General features: G+C 39.7%; 1 protein-coding gene across 1 annotated transcript in view; it reads right to left on the reverse strand.

The window, feature by feature from the left end:
- Positions 1 to 498: 498 nt before the first annotated feature.
- il1rapl2 (interleukin 1 receptor accessory protein-like 2) overlaps positions 499 to 21,727 on the reverse strand; it is a 437,686-nt gene continuing 416,457 nt past the window's right edge. Inside the window, exons 11-19 of the mRNA XM_068325785.1 lie at positions 16,339 to 16,479; positions 11,662 to 11,722; positions 9,922 to 10,031; positions 4,743 to 4,888; positions 4,536 to 4,613; positions 4,338 to 4,454; positions 2,130 to 2,252; positions 1,031 to 1,258; positions 499 to 597 (exon numbers count right to left, since the gene is read on the reverse strand). Of these exons, the coding sequence (XP_068181886.1) occupies positions 499 to 597; positions 1,031 to 1,258; positions 2,130 to 2,252; positions 4,338 to 4,454; positions 4,536 to 4,613; positions 4,743 to 4,888; positions 9,922 to 10,031; positions 11,662 to 11,722; positions 16,339 to 16,479 (1,103 nt within the window). The remainder of the gene's footprint in view (positions 598 to 1,030; positions 1,259 to 2,129; positions 2,253 to 4,337; positions 4,455 to 4,535; positions 4,614 to 4,742; positions 4,889 to 9,921; positions 10,032 to 11,661; positions 11,723 to 16,338; positions 16,480 to 21,727) is intronic.

Raw genomic sequence — 21,727 nt, forward strand, 5'->3', positions numbered from 1 at the left:
GCACAAAAATGGTGTGAACAAACTTGTCTCTGTGGACACCTAGTCAATGTTTTTATAACCTTGATCTTTTTGGGGTCTTCGTCAGATATTAACATCCATAGTTCCATACCGCTGGAAAATTACTCCACCATTCAAGTTTCTATTATATTATAGGAGTCCTTTTCAATCACTACAGGGCTTGGCTACACATCTGACAGTTTGTCTCAGTCTCAAATCAGTGCGTATAGGTCCAAGAATGGGTGTACAATCCGTTTTGGAGGTTATCTACACCCAGTGTACCAAATCATTTAGAATCCAATGCGTGTACAGTCACCAAGCAGTCCTTGATGAAGTGGCCCAAAAATGATCTGCAGGCAATTCCTCCTGGAAACAAAAGGCTGTTCACGGTCCAGAAACCCAATGAAAACTAGTCGACCAACTTGTCTACCTGATGTCCAGAACCAACGTAAAAGCAGCCAGTAAAGCAAACTGTAATCCAGCACCAGTTGAGCATTCCTCCTACCAGATGTCAGAGCTTAGTTCTCTGCTGGTGAGAGGTACGAAGGTGCTGTTCAGGTGAAGTTCTGGCTTCTTCCCAAGTGTACTGCTCTGAGAAACCTTGAAAAAACACAACAGCAATGAAAAAAGATCTCCCCAGTACAGTCATATCTAGCAAGTTTCCAATTAAAAAGGGGAAACATGGCTGAATTAAACAAGAAAGCACCACTGCATGCCACTATTTCACAATACCTCATATATGACAACTACACTGCAAATTATTTTCCCTGTATGAAAAACTGAAGATGCTATGGTCTGGCTACATTTTCTTTTATCCAAACAGACCTCTTGTTCCCCAGTGCACTGTTCTGAGCCCCTGGGGAGAAAAGAGGGGTTTTATTTTTAATATATTTAACTGGAAACATGCACATAAACAACATCAACAGGAAAGATATAAGGAAAAGGAAGGATACTTTGATGTTTGATGCTAGAACCTAACAACAGTCATGCATACAAGCAAACAGAGAGCAAAAGGCCCTTCCTTTTGTCCCACCTGTCCATTCAGCAGTGTCATGGGGATGTTGCAGTAGACGTGGCGTCCCCCAGGGCCCAGAGTGGAGAACTGCAGGGTGGAGGGAGGTTGGAGGGGGGGTGACAGGGAGGAAGGCTGTGTGGGAAGCTGAAACTCATAGCTGCGGCAAAAGTGTCTCATTGCTGTGTGACTGCCCCCAAGTGGCAAGGTCATCTGGTTGTAGTCAGGGATCTCTGTCGCCAAGGCAACCTGTGATGAGGAAACAAACATTTCTATTAACTTTACTCACCTGATGCAATAAATCTCCATGTCAATCAGACCATTTGTGTTTTTGATAACCATGTTTTGAAGGCATTTTCAGAATTTTGGTCCTGGTAGAAAAGAAACAATGGCAGAAACATGAACTCTGCGAAGAGTTGGAAATTAATGAAGCTGGGGCTCTTTTTTTTATCCTCAAGGACTACAAGTGATGGAAAAAATGTCTTTTATTTAACCCAACAGCCATTCACAAAAGCACCACACAACTCGAAGGATAAAAAAAGCAGGCTTGTTCAGCTAATAAATGGCTCCTGGTTCACTTTGTTTAAGGCACATGAAGCAGGTGTGATTCAGTGTCACTTAACAAAGGAGGTAATTCAGATTAATATGCATTAATTGCTTTCTTTGATGTACATTGATGTAAAGTTTATATTGACCCAGAAATGAAGAGGTTGCCTTTCATAATTTGTTACCGGTGAGCAGGCTGAATACATATCACAGCTACAGTAATGAATTATACATATCACAGCTACAGTAATGAAAGTCAGAGAAAATGCTTAGCAAAGTGTACTTTGCTAAGCATTGTACAAATGCTTAAGTAGCTGAAATCACATTTGTATGGTACTAATCATTAACTTTAGTTCAAAACCATCACAATTGAGGAGTTATTATTGGTAGAAAGTAACCTGCACATTGAACAGTGAAAGGTGAAGGTAACCTGCTGTAAAAATGTAAAAGATTTCATATTCTACAATGATAATAAATTCCTAATATCAATTCATGTGTGCTCTTAAATGGTATTTTTTAAAAATCTATTACTGAAGAGCTCAGACGTAATTGCTAATGCATGTCCATGAATTACCTGATGATGTCCATGACGAGCGTCATCAGGGGGTGCCAGAGTGGCGGAAGTGGTTGTCATGGCAATTGTAGAAACAGTGGTCTGTAGGTCACCAAAGAGGCCCTGTTCACCGGAGTCCATCACCTGTTAAGGTGTAAACATAGTTATATAGTTTTCATTGGATGGACTTATAATTACTGTAAAAAAAAAATCCAAAATGCTGAACCACAATTTATTCATTCACTCATTCATCGTCCACCGCTTCATCCGCTATGGTGGGTTTCGGGGGGCTGGAACCTATCCCAACTGACTGAGGGCATGAGGCGAGGGAAACTCTGGGCGTGATGCCAGTGCACCGCGGTGAACCACAATTTAGTTTAAATCAAAATGAAAACAATTATTTGCAAAACATCTTCAACAAACAAAACTTTTCAAAATGGTCCTGTGCATGAGTAGTAAAATCTTTTACCCAATTGCGTGTTTGACAAATAAAAAATGACCACTGACAAGAGAAATATAAAACATGCGCTGATCAGATGTAGTACTGATGACATTGGTTTTTTCTTATTAATACTAACGATGCTGTTAAATACTTATTATATATGAATGCTCTGTTTCAGCAAAATTCATTATTTTTATAAAATACTATTAAAAAACGATTCATTAGCTCAATGTTAGCGGATACATTACACACATTCTCGAATTGCTGAAAATGTTCCACAGAAACAAATATATTTAATCTGCAGAAAACTATTTACAGTTTACAATAAACATTAACTCGTTTTTTTAATTAATATTTGACTAATTTGCAATGCCGCACATATTTATGGGAATTATTAAGAGTAAGATAACTTCATTCTAATTACACATTTATGCATTTTATACATTCTTAGGAGAGAAGATGTTTAGGTACTGTAGGTGCATGATTTTGGTTAATACAGGTAGATTCCAGGTGAATTAATAAATTAGACTATAAAAGACTATCAAATGCCTGCTCAAATGTTACTTGAAGTATAGATTAAAAATGCACCTAACTTTTATTCAGAGGGAGTGACAGGGATCTGAAATTCTTCATGTGCAGTTTTAAGCTGTGATGTTCCATGGTACATGAAGTGAAAAAGATTAGGCTTTATTCAGCACTAACAAATAAAAGTCCCTAGTGAAATTCACAAAGGCCTGAGGTTGCTTTATGTGTGCTGTTCTCTGCTGGCTGAATGAATGAAACATTACAAGGTTTCGCGGAGCTGTTTCATACATAATAAATGCAAACACTTCATTTCTAACTCTTTCAATAAAAAGAACAAACAAATAAATGTCACTCAATAAAAAAATAGAAAAAGAAGCTTCGTTCTTTTTCATGTTTCATGTAATAATGGGCGGCTGTGGCTCAGCTGGGGCGGCAGTGGCTCAATGGTAGAGCGCGCGGTAGGGCAGGTCGTCCAACGCTTCAAAGATCGGGGGTTCGATTCCCACTCCCGCCCAAAAAAGAACACCCAGGGGTGAGCTGACAGTGGGGGGTGTCAGCTCCTCTCTGGAGCACTGCCGAGGCATCCATGAGCAAGGCGCCGCCCCCCCTTACAAGTTGCTTATTTGGGGCGCACCAATCAAGGAGCTGCCCGCCACTCTACCTCCACTGCATGCATATAGGCCCCATGTGTGTGTTTGTGTTTAGGGCCTGTACACACATATACTGTATATATATATAATGTATATATATGCATGACTTGATTTGAACTAACTAGACTGTGCTACTAATTTCCCTGTGGGAATTATAATCAGTACATATATAAAAATAATAATCCCCATGTTGTCCATTTTCTACAGCCTAAATTAAGACACTGCGGGACATGAGGATAATGTCCCCCAGCTGTTGCAGCTCATAGATCTCTGTGCATTGGCCTCTCAGTGGTGATTCAGAAGAACCAGGCAACAGGATCCCTGAGGTGTTAGCATGTGATAAACACACATATCTTCATTTATTAAGTATGTTTATGATGTTTTGAACATATGTGCCCACATATAAATGTGAAGAGCTCATTTCTACTCTGGTATTCTTTTTCTAGAATCTTGGACACACACCAAAAGCTATTCCATAATCCAAGAGTGAAAGGGCTTCGGTGAATATTTGTAGATGTGCACATCTGTAGCGTTGCATTTCTTTTGCCATTTGAGGCTACGTGTGTGTATATGTTCATAAAAGGAGTGTCATTTGTGTTAGTAGCAGTGTACCTGACGTCTGGACAACATCTCCCTCCGTTTAGCGGGCATCTCATAGACCACCTGTTTCCAAAACTTTGAGGACAGCTCATTGCTCTTAGGACCCCTCCACTTAATGATGGATAAAACCTGCAGGAATTGAAGATATATTATTTCTTTAATGACTTATTTAAATTAATTTTCCCTCTATTCATCTCTCCCTTTCTGTACCTTTATTGTGTGTTTCAGTGCTTCCACCTCCTGGTAGTTGATGACATTCTTCAGGTCTACACACTCAATCATGATCACCTGGACACCGAGAAAAGCAGTTTCTGGTCAGAGTCACTTCCTTCAGTAGATAATGGAAGTAAGCAAGAGGTTGATGGAAGATGGCAGCATAGCTCTCTGCTGCTTGTTTTCCTATTCCCTGCATCCTACCTTGATCTCACCAGTGACCAACATGGAGTGGAGGCGAGTCTCTATCTGGAAGATGCTCCACCCTCTTTTGGCGACAAACTCTGGAGTCAAAACGATGATGAGACGTCTGCTCTGATCAACGCTACGAGCCAAGTCCTCAATGTATGCTGAGAGAGACAGACATAGAGTCAAAATTAAAGCAGACTCTTGAGAGGAGTTTGAAAGGTGCCCCTTGTAATGAGGATCAAGAGATAGTTAGTCTCCCAGATGCTTCAAAAAACATGTAAAACAAAAGAAACTGTTCCATCCACCATCTGTGGTATTTGAATGATCAGCAATACAGACCCTAAGCCAAAAAAGTTGAGATATATGAATGGAAACACAAAGTTTTGCAAATAACTTTTAATCTAAGCTTAATTTTCACAGATCTCCAAAGCTGTTAAAATCAATCCGCTGGACTTTAAGAAGGTTTTCTTAAAGAAAGTTTTCTTAAAGTCCAGTGGATTGATTTAAACAGCTTTGGATAATCGTTCCCTGGATTATCGAGAACTTACACAGACATTTTCACAGATCAAAGACTATATGAATATTGTATTTGAATTTCTGCACGTTTTCAATGGGATATAGGTCTGGAATCAAAAATTTTGGTTTTGAACTTTGTGCTGGTAACAATCTGGATGATCAGTTCACTTTTATCCCAGAGGACACTGTCCATGATATCTGGAAACTATTTAAAATTAAGCTCATCTCACCAGACCAGAGAACTTTTAACTTTTTTACTTCACTTGTAATCAGATTCAGGAAATTTTGATGCAGTTCTGCATTTTGTTAACATATGGCAAAAGTTTGCTCACAGAGATGAACAGAGATGACTGAGATGGTCTCCCAAAGTCTTCCTGATCCCATGTGGTGAAACTCCATCCAGAACCATTGATTCTCTATGAACTGTAAATCATGAAATTATAATATTCCTAAGGAAAATGTCACTAATTTCCCTTTGGGGATTATAACAGTGTATTAAAAATTAACAAATTTAAATTATAGATTGTAATTAATACAAACAAATTATGATTTCACCTTTTCTGATTGCAGAGCAAGCTTTACTTAATGTGGACAGACATTAATTAACATGTTGTAGTTAATATTTGGCCACATTATAGCTAATATTATCACTTCATAGTATGAACGTAAAGGTGTTAAGTATTTGTCATACAGTATGTTTGCACACAAGTAGTGACTTTGGCCAGAAATGAATCACCAAATGTAATCAAGGTGGGGTACGATCATTAATGTAACCAGAACCGAAAACTATGCTGGTGTCACTGGACCACATCTATGGTTTGTTAGTAAGATTACCGTTGGGCTCTATGAGATCTCTGCCTGTGTGCAAAAGTATGATTGAAACAATTTAGCAGGCAGAATTATGTGTTTGTGTTATATTGCAGGTCTGAGATCAAAATAAATCATTTACATTCACACTTAAATAAATGTGTCAAATACAATTACTTTGTGTTTTCTATGTTGTACCGTGTGACACTATCGTCATTGATAACAATAGCCAGAAAGACGATGAACACTGACTAACAGTGGACTGTGATTTCCCACAACATCATCAAGTCTAAGTGTGATGGCAGAAGAAATGCAATCAGCGATTCTTGGGGATTCTTTAATAAGTAGCTCTTATCCAGTGAAAAATCACGTAATCAGTAAACAGATGCTTCTAATCATATTCTATTGTTTGGCAAAGCATGCTCCTAATCTAAAATAATCCCCTCTGGTAACATACAGAATTTATGAAATCTAACTAGAAAAGATGGAAAAGATAAAAATGGATCATTCGTATAGGAAACATTCTTATGGCACATGGTTTCTGTCTTGATGAGATAAGGGAAGTGAATTAATCTCTTGTGGATTTACCGTGTGGGTCAATACAAGAAGTAACATAGAGCCAAAAACACCACTTTTTCCCCATTCTCACGGCTGTGCCGTTGCTGCATACTCAGTCCAAGGAACCATCCAATTATTTGCTTGTAACATTCTGTATTTTTTTTTGGGACGTGTGTCCTGGAAATTGCTCATTATTTCTCCAAATTGTAGAGACTGGAAATGTGTGAAAACTGGCTCCTTTGAAAAACAGACTCCCTTTCCCTCTCTCTGTATGTTGTCCTCCTTCACTGGCACTTCACTTATTAACTAAATTAATGACAGCAAGTCTCCAGCAACACATTGTGATTTCATGCTCAGTTTAGGAGGCACAAATAGTAGAGAGCATCCAAAATTTAGCCCTTTTCTTTCCATCTTTCTCCGGTTTGATTTTTCAAATCTTTCTTTATGTTTGGTTCGTTTTTGTTCTCACCTCCAACCTTCTCTTTACTCCTCTGCTCTTTGCTTCCTGCAGCTATGTGATTCTGAGGATTATATAAATCAATTAATGAAATGACAACCCAATGACTCCACCGTCTCCTCTCCCTGTCCCCTGTTGTTTATTTCTCATTCCGGTATTGTTATTTTTAGAGAGCTAATGGAGGTTGTAATTAAATGGGGTGTTTTAGGATGCATCATTGTGTTTTCTGTCAATAGCTGCAGCAAAAATTGAAAAGGCACCTTTGTTTCTGTGACTCACTCATTTAGACTGTTTATCACACTTTGTAACCTTCAGTTCATATAACACGTAGATGGATAAGCACGGTGGATATTTATTTTTATGATCTCTTCTGGGCGTTGGAATCTTGCTTCCAGTTAAGGATGTTTATTTTGAGCTGTTTTGTGTTGCTCTTCAATCATTTTGGCCAGATTAAGATTCTTCAGTGAGTATTCATTGATTCTGAGCCATATTTACTCTATTTAATTATAGATTTTTCAGCAGGAGAAATGTAAAATGTGAAGAACCAATTACTTCGTGATAAAATTCTACAACTTGAATGTATTGATCGGCGGATGTTTGCAGGCCGTAGAAAAGAACAGAGATTATTTTAAACTCTTGCAATATAAAAGTGGATTTATCTTTATTCTAACTCATCCACCTCTGCAGCAGTAAACACAAAACTAACAGAGTAATCAGAGATATTTAATCGGGGTTTTTTTATATACATATTTGACTGCTGAGTGGAGAGGTTTATTTGAAGATGAACATACAGAGAGGGAATGGAAAAGAGAAAAGTCAAAACAATGAACCACCTGGAATCCCTGGTGAGTGCTGAGTTCAGTCAGAGGATGAACTCATGTACAGACAGGTAGTCTTCCTGTTTGGATTTTTAATTAATTAATTAAACAAACAAACAAACAAACAAACAAACACAAACAATACGCAAACAACTTATCATCCAAAGATCAAACTACAGGTATTCTGTGTTGACTTAGAACCTACAAGGATAGTCTAGTTCAGCTTTGTTTAGCTGTAGCACTAAGCTTGTTTGTTTGCCTTACCAATGCTCTGCCTCTTAATCCAGTCGACAATCCAGTTTGGCGCCGACCATTTATTAATGCAATCTACGTTGCATTCAAAAAAGCCGGATAGTCAGTCATTCTGTGTGCAGTTGTGAAACTACATTTAAATATGAAGCAATTAACATGACAACGACAGCAATATTAAGACTTACACAGCTAATATGCGTGAAAACGTTCTGAAAAGTGACAAGATTATTGTATTATGATATTGATTTTTGCTGGGGGGCATTAATATTTATGTTTTAACTTTTGGGATACCTGATGACATTGGAAGCTGCAAACACAACCCCTGATCCGCAAAAGTTGATTTCATCAAATCAAGTTAACAGAGAGAAATAAATTCATTTGTCTGTAGTTGTGTGTGAAGACAAATCAAATAGACCGAAGTACTGATCAAAGTTTCAAACAAAATAGTGCGCCTGAAAGATACTAAAATGCGTCTGAATACTTTAAAGATTATAAAATCATTTTTCTGATTGCAAAAATCAACAAAGCAGTAAACATGTGCATATGGATTCACGTATAGGTGAATCCTTAAACAATATTCACAGTGTACATTTGTAATTTGGTGAGATCTGTAATCCATACTGCAGATCTCCAGTACAGTCCACTGAGGATCATCCTTACATTGTTCACGTGTGTGTGTGTGTGTGTGTGTGTGTGTGTGTGTGTGTGTGTGTGTGTGTGTGTGTGTGTGTGTGTGTGTGTGTGTGTGTGTGTGTGTGTGTGTGTGGGTGTGTGTGTGTGTGTGTGTGTGTGTGTGTGTGTGTGTGTGTGTGTAGCTGTGAGTTTGTCAGGTCAGAGCACTGACAAAAAAAGCAATAACAGTCATTTTTGCCCCTCCAGTCAGACAGAGAGTGACACATTACCTCTGAAATGATGACAAATGGTGCATGGGATAGTTCTGTGTGTGTGTGTGTGTGTGTGTGTGTGTGTGTGTGTGTGTGTGTGTGTGTGTGTGTGTGTGTGTGTGTGTGTGTGTGTGTGTGTGTGTGTGTGTGTGTGTATGTGTGGTGTGTGTGTGTGCGCATGTGCGTGTGTGTGCGTGTGCGTGTGTGTGTGTGTGCGTGCAGTGTGACCATTCTGTATGTCCTCTCTCTGTATACTAATTGCATGCCTACAGGCCCCTAGTGTGTGTTGCGTTCAGGGGCCTGTAACCTGTAACCCCCGTGTGTAATTAACACATATATGTACATGTGTGGGTGAAGTGACAAAGATTTTCCCCAAGAGGGACGAATAAAGGACTGGTTAACCATTTGTGTGAACATTTACTGGCGCAAACGTGGAAACTACACACGGACTTGACTAATCCTCCGGTTCCACTGGTTTTTAAGTTGAGTGCCCCATTCTATGGAATTTTTGAATGAGAGAAAAAGAAGAAAGCATCTGAATCTTATTGAGTGTAGAATTTCCGTACCTGACATAACGATGGAGGAAGTTAAAGTGATGTGAGGTCAGCAGCCAACAGAGGATAGGAGTAAGACTGTCCCTGTGAGCTAAAACAATGTCTTAACTATGTACCCCTTGAGGACTTCTTTATTACTCAGATATTTGTTTTGTTTAGTGCTTATTTTTGTTAAAATATTGCCATCACCTTTTTTTGACAACTTTCTGTGTTTGGTACAAATTAAATTTCCAATTTGTGGTTTTGTTTTGTCTGAGTTCATAAGAAAGTCAGAAACTGTTTAAAGGCAACCCTTAGTAAATGTTTTGTGTAGTGTGTGTTTGTTCCTGTGTGTGTTGATGTACTTACTACTGCTGGGTATCAGGTCTCTGTCTGGTATGAACAGCTTGTATCCATAATGTTTCTCTAAAACTTCTGGAAGGATCTCCCAAGCGAATGTTTCCTCATCGCTGCTCGTCCTGCTGGAGAACAGCGATGAGCAGGGTTTAGAATCACATCCAAAACTGTCAGGAAAAGACATACCTAGTGTGGGCTGCAAATACATATAAGAAGTTAACAGTCAAAATAAACACCAGAGTATAATCTGACGTCATTAAACTTGAATCACTCTTTCCCTCCACTTAGTTGAGGCATGAAAACTACGTTTGAGATAAATGAACAAATTGAAAAGATGTCAAAATGCTGCAGAAATTAAAAGTTGATACTCTCAAAAAACAGTTTTCTTTTTTTAAAGGTCCCATATTATGCTTTTTCAATTCATTTCATTCAGCTGCCAATGTCCAACTACACTGTATTTGAAATGTCTTGCCCCAAAACTATCCGTGGTCTTCAATATCTTTGATTGGATATTGATAAAATCACTTCCGCCCCGAAAAGCTCTGTGTTAATGGGGCGTGGGTCTCAGCTCCCTATCTCAACCTCCCTACCCCCTCTGACACCATCTATCAACACCTCCCTCCCCCCCCGGGTTCACATGCGTTTTGTTTGCATGCACCACATGAACGTACGCACTTGCGATCCGTCTGGACCTTTTTTAACTTTCAGTAACTTCGTTACTAAGTATTTTGGTCTTATTTTTCACGTGTTTGTCTCTCTTGTTAATAACTGTTGATTTCTCTGCACTGAGCAATGATCTGAATTCTCAGTCAGCCGTACGTGACTCTATTGTTCATTATGTAAACACTACATGAGCTGATTGAGGCCTATTGAGACCGCCGGATAACATCGCGAAGAATTTAAAACACACATCATTCGCAAACAGGACAAAAATCAGTGGAGATGACAACCGATGCTTACAGACAAGGACGTACGCTGTTTCGCGGCAATCGCGACGGACAATGACAGATCGCAGGGAGTAAAACTTTCGTAGGCTAAATGAAACATGGGTAAGGTTAGCCAAAGCGTTTGAGTACTGTATATGGCTGTTACGTGCCGTCCCTATTTTCCCTATTCTGCATTCACTAACCTATAGTGAGTGCATTACAGGGGTATTACATCCTGTAATGGATACAGAGTCAGTCACTTCAATCTCAGTCAGATGGCCTCCACTTCTTACAACACAGCTGGAGCAGGGAAAGGTACCTATGTGTGTGGATGTGTGTGTGTGTGTGTGTGTGTGTGTGTGTGTGTGTGTGTGTGTGTGTGTGTGTGTGTGTGTGTGTGTGTGTGTGTGTGTGTGTGTGTGTGTGTGTGTGTGTGTGTGTGAACATATCCAGCCTTTGTGTCTCACAAGGCTGGGAATGAGTGATGAATTCCTAAAATTCTGCATATTTATTGATGCAGAAAGCATTTGTTTACCAGATTCTAGGAGTTGGTCGGGTTAGGGAGGACCAGTATGTATATGTAGAGACCTGAAAAAATTTGATTTTCATAATACAACCCCATTAATATTTGTGCATGGTTATTTTAATGCTGTGCTCCAGAAGCTACATTATAACAACAGCTCCACACAGGCATGACATTTGAATACATTTCAAATGTAAATTTATACATTGTGTGAATCTAAAATCTAACATATTGCTGTGTTTTTACTATGGTAAGAAAGCTTAGTTGGATTACGACATGCAGATGTGAAGAGAGATGACTGACCTGCCCAAAGAGTCCAGGTCCACCTTAGTGTAGGACAGATAGGCATCATACTCCTTGTTGTCTGTGGAGACAGGCAGAAGACAGGTCAATGAAAATTCTTCATGGAAAATCACTCCATTTGATTCTGGGTGATTTCCATCCATTCTCATATATCTGATCTCCTTTGAAGCTGAAAATGGGAATGATATCACATTACTGAACTGATTGGTGTAAATCACATGGGGTTCGTTAGGTCAATAAAGCAGGAGTATCACTTTTTGTGTGGGGCAACAAATATATATATATATATATATATATATATATATATATATATATATATATATATATATATATATATATATATATATATATATATATATATATAAGTAGTGCCTTGTGATATTCAGTGACTTAATCCATTTTTTAATTTGTGGACACTTCATTAACATGGGCTGATTTGGGTATGGAGTTGTAAGAAAAGTTGTCAGGAAACTGCGCTAATCAAACTAGACTGTGGCAGTGTCTTTTACTATTTAGCCAAATTATCAGCTTCTATTTTTTTTGCATTTATATTTGCATTCCAACAAAAATATTCTTATTAACTGAGCGAGTTTATTTTTTGACATCTTGTCAGATCCATTCTTTCTGTAAATTTATGCATTTGTGTTTCAGGAATTACGCATTTTTATTAAATTACAAATTGTTACAAAATTCCATTTTCCCTTTTCTCTAATCTGGTGTTAAACCTCAATAGAGGCAAAGATTCATTTCCAGAGCATCAGAATAAATTTTGATAGCGAGGATTTTTTTTCATACCCTTTTATAAAAGACAGGACGTGTGACTTCAAAAATGCTCGAAATGCACAGAGAGTGCTCAATAAATACTATTAATACTAAGTCTTTTATGCAGAATTTTTTTTGTTTTTTTATATTTGAAATTCATCCAGTTTTCTGTAGCACAGTTATATTTATTTCTGACTTAATTGAAAGAGTCAGAAATAAGAAATAAATATGAAAGATTATGCAGTCAGCTGATTCTAATACTCTATTCCTATGTGTGATTTTGTGTTGTGATTATTTGATTGAAAGTTGATCGTATTACAAAAGTACATGGAAATAACAGGAATAAAGACAATCTGCAATGTTTGAGGAAACAAAAGCTGGGAAACTGTTCTTCTTTTCCTTTTGGCTTTTCCCTTCAGGGGTCGCCACAGCGAATCAGTTGCTTCTATCTTACCCTGTCTTCTGCACCCTCCTGTCTCACACTAACTGCCTTCATGTCCTCTTTCACTACATCCATAAACCTCCTCTTTGGTCTTCCTTTATGCCTCCTGCCTGGCAGTTCAAAACTCAGCATCCTTCTACCAATATATTCACTATCTCTCCTCTGGACATGTCCAAACCATCTCAGTCGGGTCTCTCTGACTTTATCTCCAAAACCTCTAACATGTGCTGTCCCTCTGATGTACTCATTCCTGATCCTATCCTTCCTGGTCACTCCCAGAGAGAACCTCAGCATCTTCATCTCTGCTACCTCCAGTTCTGCCTCCTGTCTTTTCCTCAGTGACACTGTCTCTAGACCAAACAACATTGTTGGTCACACCACGGTTTTGTACACCTTTCCTTCCATTTTAGCTGAAACTCTTCTATCACACATCACACCTGACACTTTTCTCCACCCTTTTCATTCTGCCTGTACATGCTTCTTCACCTCTTTTCCACATTCTCCATTGCTCTGGACTGTTGACCCTATGTACTTAAACTCCTTCACCTTCTTGATCCCTTCTCCCTGTAACCTCACTCTTCCAGTAGGGTCCCTCTCATTTAAACACATGTATTCTGTCTAACTGCGGCTAAAATCCATTCCTCTCCTTTCTAGGACAATCTTCCACCTCTCTAGCTTCTCCTCCACCTGTTCCCTTCTGTCGCTACAGATCACAATGTCATCTGCAAACATCATAGTCCATGGAGATTCCTTGTCACATCTCGGGTCTAATAGTTTGTTTTCTTGCTAACATCTCATATCATTCCAGATCCTGTCTCATCTTCAATCAGTTCATTCCCTGCACCTGCCGTTTCCCCACACACCTGCAGCCACTCCCCAATCTGTCTCCACTCTACATATGCCGGCTCAGCCTTCTGCTCTCTGCCAGATTGTTTAGTGTTCGCCCTGACTCTCCAGCCTTTGATTCCTGCCTGCTTTTCTGATAGACCCAGCCTGTTTCCCAGACCCTGCCTTTCATCAACCCCTGATCTGATTCGTTTGCCTGGTTTGTAGATTGTTTCGTGCCTGACCCTACCTGATTCCGGACTCTACCATTTGCCTGTCGTTTTTTGGATACTTCTGCCTATCGGACTGATTATTTTGGAACTTGACCCCTGCCTGTATTATTAAACCCTTTTTTGAGACCTTGCCCACCTGATACTCTGTTGTGCTTTTGGGTTCTCCCTGCCAGTCGTGTTCTAGCCGTGACATTCCTGGTCTAACCTCGTCTATCAGCCTGTCCATCACCATAGCGAACAAGAAGGGGCTCAGAGCTGATCCCTGATGCAGTCCCACCTCCACCTTACACTCCTCTGTCACACCTACAGCACACCTCACCACTGTCTTATAGTCCTCATACATGTCCTGCACCACTCTTACATACTTGTCTGCCACCCCAGACTTCCTCATACAATACCATAGTTCCTCTCTGGGCACCCTGTCATGAGTTTTCTCCAGATCGACAAAAACACAATGCAGCTCCGTTTGGTCTTCTCTGGACAGAAACTCTACTCCCCCCTCTTCTTGACTCCATACCTCCACAGGTATATCATCAAGACAGAATAGCTTTCCTCTCTTTATCCACTTCAATGCCCTCCTCACTTGATCGTGATTATTTATTGCTAATTCCTGGTCCACAACAGCCACCTCTTCTAGTGTTTTTTCTCTCTCATTTTCCTTGTTCATGAACTCTTCAAAGTACTCGTTCCATCTTCCCATCACACTTCCGGCACCTGTCAATAGACTTCCATCCCTATCCTTAATCACCCTAACCCACTGCACGTCCTTCCTATCTCTGTCTCTGTCTTGCCAACCTGTATAGATCAGTCTCTCTCTCCTTGCTGTCCAACCTAGCATACAAGTCATCATAAGCCCCTTGTTTGGCCTTTGCTATCTCTACCTTTACCTTACGCTGCATCTCCTTGTACTCCTGTCTACTGTCCTTAGTCCTCTCAGTGTCCCACTTCTTCTTGGCTAACATCTTTCTCTGTATACACTCGGGTACCTCCTCATTCCACCACCAAGTCTCCTTATCTACTTTCCTTCCAGATAATACACCAATTACTCTCCTACTGTCTCCCTGATCACATTAGCTGTAGTTGTCCAGTCATCTGGAAGCACCTCCTGACCACCCAGAGCCTGTCTTAACTCCTTCCTAAAAGTCATGCAACACTCTTCCTTTTTCAGCTATCACCATTTTGTCTTCTGCTCTGCCTTTGCCCTCTTGATTTTCCTCACTACCAGAGTCATCCTACACACCACCATCCTATGCTGTTTGGCTACACTCCCGCCTACCACTACTTTGCAGTCACTGATCTCCTTCAGATTACACCATCTACACAAGATGTAGTCTACTTGTGTGCTCCTACCACCACTCTTATAGGTCACTCTATGTTCCTGCCTCTTCTGGAAGAAATTATTCACTATAGCCATTTCCATTCTTTTTGCAAAGTCAACTATCATCTGTCCTTCTGCTTTCCTCTCCCGGATACCAAACCTGCCCATCACCTCCTCATCACCCCTGTTTCCTGCACCAACATGTCCATTGAAGTCTGCACCAATGACAACTCTCTCACTTCTAGGTATGCTCTGCATCACTTCATCAAAGTATAGCCGGAATTTCTCCTTCTCCTCCTGCTCACATCCTACCTGTGGAGCATACCCACTAACAACGATGAACATCACAACTTCGATTTCTAGCTTCAGACTCATCACTCTATCTGACACTCTTTTTACCTCCAGGACATTCTTAACAAACTCCTCCTTCAAGATAACTCCTACTCCACTTCTTTTCCTATCTACACCATGATACAACAACTTGAACCCTGCTCCTAAACTTCTAGCCTTGCTACCTTTCCACCTGGTGGTCTGGACACACAGTTGTCTTTACCTTCCTCCTCTGCATCATGTCAACCAACTCTCTACCTTTTCCTGTCATAGTTCCAACATTCAACGTCCCTACTCTTAGTCCTATACTGGTGCTGCTCGTCTTTCTCTTCCTACGAACACACTTTCCTCCTCTCCTCCTTCAACTAACAGTAGTCCAATTTCCACCTGCACCCTGTAGGTCAACAGCGCCAATGGCGGTCGTTGTTAACCCGGGCCTCGACCGATCTGGTATGGAAGTCATAGGTTTGATTCACATCTTTGATTTGGCAAAAGTTTTACACCGGATGCCCTTCCTGATGCAACCCTCTGTATTTATCCAGGCATGGGACCGGCACAATAAGACATAGGCCTGTGTCCTCTTGTGGCTACATTAGAAAGCTGGGAAACTATTTTTCTGAAATTTACTGCTTTTATGTTGCCGTCCCATAAACAAATGAGAAAGATTATTCAGCTTAATTGTGTCTCACTTGATTGAAATCAAAAGTTTTGTACTGTTTGAGGTGCTGTAAATGATATGTTTCTAAACAGATCAGGTTTAGACTTGCCATCTTCAGTTTCGTCACCCCCAAAGTGTCTCCTGTAGCAGAGCATAATCTCCAGGTTGTAGCATTTGTAAAGAGCAGTAATGACTCCCAGCAGCAGCAGGATGACCCCCAGACCCCCGACCAGCTCCAGACGATACATATCTGTAGCAGAATAGGAGACAAAAAGAAATTGATGAGATTTCCACTTAGGGTGAGATGACAACAAACAATGCTTTCTCCAGACTATTGATGCTCAGCTCTGGTTAGTTCTTTGGAGCTTTATATAAACTGGTTTGTTTTCATTAGAATGTGTGAAGTTAATCCAAAATAACTTGATTTTAGGAACATGAAAATTTAAATAAGCATAGGCCTGATACATTTATAAATCAAAAGCTTAATTTAGCTAATACAAAGTCAAGGACATGTATTTTAATATGACACTGTAGGACCAATGCAGAGTGAATGCATCAGTGAACATACTGTAGTTGTACTTTACTGGTGGCACATAGATGCATGCAAAGCTCTGTTTCTGCTGCATAGAAAACTAAATTGGGCACATATTTAGCTAACGGCTTCTCCTTGATGGGAATTTCTTTCGCAGTTTTTCCACTTCTCTCCTTGTCCTCTGGAATCGCGCAAAATAAATCTTTCAGAGATCAGTGGCCACAATTGACTTTAGAGTGGCTCTCGGAGAACGTGTGACCACCAAGGATGAACAATCCAGAACCAATCTAGTTAGCGTGTCTAACCCACACCCCACTCTGTACACAGGTTTTGTTGAAATCTCTTTGAAAGTGTTTTTAAGTGCACACGAGGGAAAAGACTGTGAGGAGGAGTAAAGAGATGCTCAGCAGCATTCCAATCGGAAGCGTGAAATCAGCATCAAAATGTCAGATTGACTGAGAGAGATGAATGACCTCACATCAGCTTATTAGATACACACTCACACACACACTCAGGTCATACATGTGTGTATGTGTACGTGTATGTGAGTGTGTGTGTGTGTGTGTGTGTGTGTGTGTGTGTGTGTGTGTATGTGTGTGTGTGTGTGTGTGTGTGTGTGTGTGTGTGTGTATGTGTGTGTGTGTGTGTGTGTACGTGTGTGTGTGTATGTGAGAGAGAGAGAGAATGATCAATGATCAATCGTAGGCAATATAAATGTATGGGAGATTAATGGAACATGGCTGGTGAATGACACGTGGGAGATATGATCTATTTCACACACACACACACACACACACACACACACACACACACACACAGACACACACACACACACACACACACACACACACACACACACACACACACACACACACACACACTGTCCCCACGGCTTTTCTTTGAACCACTTCTTCTTGAGAGAGATCGGTGTTTATTGATTTTCTTGACCAACACAGGGACTGGCAACCTTGTTTAATAAATTTATGCTGTGCATTGAGGAATATTAATATTTCAGAGGGGTTTCATAGGACCTTATACACCATATACGAACAAAAGTTGTCTGATTATCACTGCTATATTTTTGAGGACTCATAGAATTACCAAAATCATATAAAATCTGTTTATTATTACTATTTTACTATGCTATCAGACTGCATATACATGCTTTAAGTTTTTCTTTATTTTACTTAGCTTTAATTATTGCTAAATGACTGTGCAAAACACCACAAACTGTAGTATCTGCAAAGTTTTAAACTGAGAAAAGTGTTTTTCTGGGTTTTTTTTTTTTAAATATATTTGAACATTAAAAATCCCAGTAGTTACAGATTAAGTGCAAATATATCAATAAAACTGACAGAGTGAAGAGAAGTGCATCAACTGGGAGAACAACAACAACAAAAAAAACACCAAAGACATCTCACAAATATTGCAGATACTACTACAGCCTTGTATGATGGTAAAGTCCACCAGAGGGATCAATAATATTTGATGAACCAATCCGTTTCACATTGTTTTCCAGTGATTAGGAGAATATGTAATATCTCGTTTCTTATTTTAATTGCCAACCATTATTGTTTTTTGTTGTTCAAAATATCAGGATTTTAAATTAATACTTGAAATGGGATTATATTGAATTAACAGCTGTTTCTCCTATTGAAAGTATTCTCCCAAAATGCATCCGTGTTTTGCCTTCTGTCTGCTGTTTTAAATCTGATATTTTCCCGTTCCACCAGTAGACGTCTCTCTAACTCTACTCTATTTCCAGACCACCCGTATTTATTTACAAAGACTGTGGAAAAAGTGGGATGACAGACTTAGTTTTAGGGAGGATACACTGAACGGTGGTCCAAGAAAGGGAGAAAATAATGAAATTTAAGTAATTGTCAAATATTTGCCTTCTACTGAAATGAACTCAAATAACTTTCATTAGTAATGAGACCCATTTAGAAACCTCCGCCTCTCTCCCTTTCACCCTCTGCCACCATCCTCCTTTCCTATTTGCCCGCCCCACAACTGAATCACCACTCCTTCCACATCTATCTTGCTCAGATATTTTCCATTAGTAATGACTCACTTTCTACTGTCTCTACTGATATTAGTGCACAGGAAAATAGCAGCAGAATTTGACCGCCAAATTTTAAGTATGCTTTTCACCCATTTGGCATAAAATCAGGACTTCGTGCTAATGGTTGTGTTCGCACCTATATGTGTAGAGTTGAATGCAACCAAAAACAATGTGATGAACTTCTTTCCATCTCTTACACTTTGCCTTTATGAACTCTGACAGATGCTGTCATGTTAAATCTCACCGCCATCACTGGCTTTCATTCTTTATTTGAGGTTCATTTGGTGCCAAAGCAATTTATCAAAAACAGCATTTATGATTATGAAATAAAAAACCTTTCAAGCTTGTATCTCAAAACAACCATCTGTCACATGTTTGCGTTTAAATTCAACATTTGATGCTGCAATGCCTCAATGTGAAGACTCCCTGTAGCTTTCTTAACCGAAGGGATGAAGAACCTCTACAGACTGGTCATTATAGTTTTAGGAACTTTGACCAACTAAAAGTTTCTATTACAAAATGCTTGTGTTGTCTGAGTTATTCATCCTTGAAGGTTGGTTACCTCATGCAATCCCAAAATTGGTAGCTGCACAGGTGTGCAGGATTTAAACGTTTGCTGCTCCAAGTGTGAACTCCACATACTGGAGGTTTAGCAATCTGATTGAATGTTCCACAACAGCTGGTAAATATACCTTGTTTGAAGACTAATGCTTTCCACAAGTGAACAGGTTGGTATATTTACTAAAATTTGTTTGGAGTCCAAACAGAACTAACTGAACATTTTATTTAACAATTTGTTATGGCAGAATAATATTTAAAAAAAACAAAAGTATGGTTAAAATTAAATATAATCAGAGCAAGCATATAATACCATCATCTAAACTGCTTGTCCAGTAGTCTGCAGTCCTTAAAAATAAACCAACTTATTGCTACACACTGAAATAGAAAATACTAACTGTGTGTTCACAGTGAGATTGCATTTGATCAATCCAGTCAGCGAGCATCAGGGAAATAATGAATGTGAACCGAGTAAAGGAATATTTTAATAGATACCTCCACAAAATCAATCTCTCATCTACATTTATCTTTTTCATATATAAATATAAATATATTAAAACGTCCAATGAAGTTTTCAATGAAGTGGATGAAGAAATTCACTCTTAGATTGATGAAATGGTGATTTTCCTCAATTACCCAACCAATCTTCTATGTTATTATTCTGGCAGTGATAGTTAATAAATGGTGCAGCCTCTGAGGATCAGCAAAAAACATATAGGATGTTGTGATAGAAGTTAAACATGAATGTAGAAGAATGACGTTGAAATGAAATATTTTAGTTTGAAGAATAAAAGATGGCAGGGAGAAAGGGAGAGCCTTAGCTCGTTGTAGGAGGAGAATGGTGTTGCACCTTAGAGAGAGGGATGCATTAACACTTTTTCAACGAATGCCCCACCTCCCTCCCTTAGTTAGAGCAATCATATTGATTAAATGCTTGCTGCATTTGCACCTAATGAATAACAGCTTTCCCATCAATCTAAGAGGTTTGAAGCCATCCTGAACATTTAGTCGCACCTTCCTCATTCCAGATCAGTCATCTTCACACTAAATCTCTAGTTTTTGCCTTCAGAATAACCACAAGAGACAGGATCCCGCGGGGAGCACCCGAACAGGAACCTTTGAGCGACATCGGAGACGCCATGTCATCTTAGAGTGCCTGTCATCATCTCCAAATCCCTCCTCTCTCCTGTCAACTCTTTCAGTTTGTGTCTTCCTCCATTTTTCTTCCTTGCAAGGCTTTGGTGGTGGCGGCTGAAGGCAGCTCTTTCTGCTCTGTCAGTTACAATGAGTGGACGTGTATGCTGTGTGTCTTGTAGATGTGTGTGTCTTTGGAGTTCATGAGTGGAACATAGATGCACCGACCTTGAGTCAGTGCAGGGTGAGAGCCCACCCTAATCCAATCACACAAACAGTGCATGAAATCAAGCTTTGCTAACTTGTTCCAACTTCAGACAACTTGTTGTTGTTTGTGTTGCAATGCTGTGTTCAACTATCCTATTTTGCGACCTTATTATTTTCAAGGCTTCAGGCCAGGATGTGCAGCAATGGTCTTCTAGCTCATTGGCCAGATTAGTGAACTTTATAGTACTGTAACTGATTTAGTTGAAGAATAAGAGGTGGAAATTATAATGGTTTCTTCCATTCATTCAAAAGGTAGTTTTTTAGGTAGTCACCTTAAAGTTCGTTTGGTGATTTAACAGGGCGGCACAGTGGCGCAGTGGGTAGTGCTGTCGTTGAACAGCAAGGCTGTTCTGGGTTTGAGTCCCGCTCTGTGTGGAGTTTGCATGTTCTTCCCATGTCTGCGTGGCTTCCTCCCACCTCCACAAACATGCGCTTCAGGTAAATTGGCGGGTTCCAAATTTCCTATAGGTGTGAGTGTGTGTGTGCGTGTTTGTCTACGTCTCTGTGTGGCTCCGTGGTGCACTGGCATCGCACCCAGAGTTATACCCGCCTCATGCCCTAAGCCAGCTGGGATAGGCGCCAGCTCCCTGTCACCCGTGACAGCGGATAAAGCGGTAACAGAAGATGGATGGATGGTGATTTAACTTTTTTTTCCCATCTTTGTACAAAATTTGGATCATACACACATTTATTTTTTGGTAGGAGTTATTCATTCATCCTCTAATATTTTGTAAAAACAAGGTGTTCAGCTCCGCTTCGCACAAAGTTTCAACAAAGATTTGAAAGCTTGTCCGTAAATCAGTCTGTGTTTGATTTGGAATGTTTTATAGAAGCGTTCATTGATTTGTCCAGTAGAAAGGGCTGTTAACACTGACCTCATATCTTACAAAGTAAGTATATATATGATATAAATACTTTAATTTCCCTTACTGCAAACAGCAT

Source organism: Antennarius striatus, chromosome 10, assembly GCF_040054535.1.
Source record: "Antennarius striatus isolate MH-2024 chromosome 10, ASM4005453v1, whole genome shotgun sequence".
Taxonomy (NCBI): domain Eukaryota; kingdom Metazoa; phylum Chordata; class Actinopteri; order Lophiiformes; family Antennariidae; genus Antennarius; species Antennarius striatus.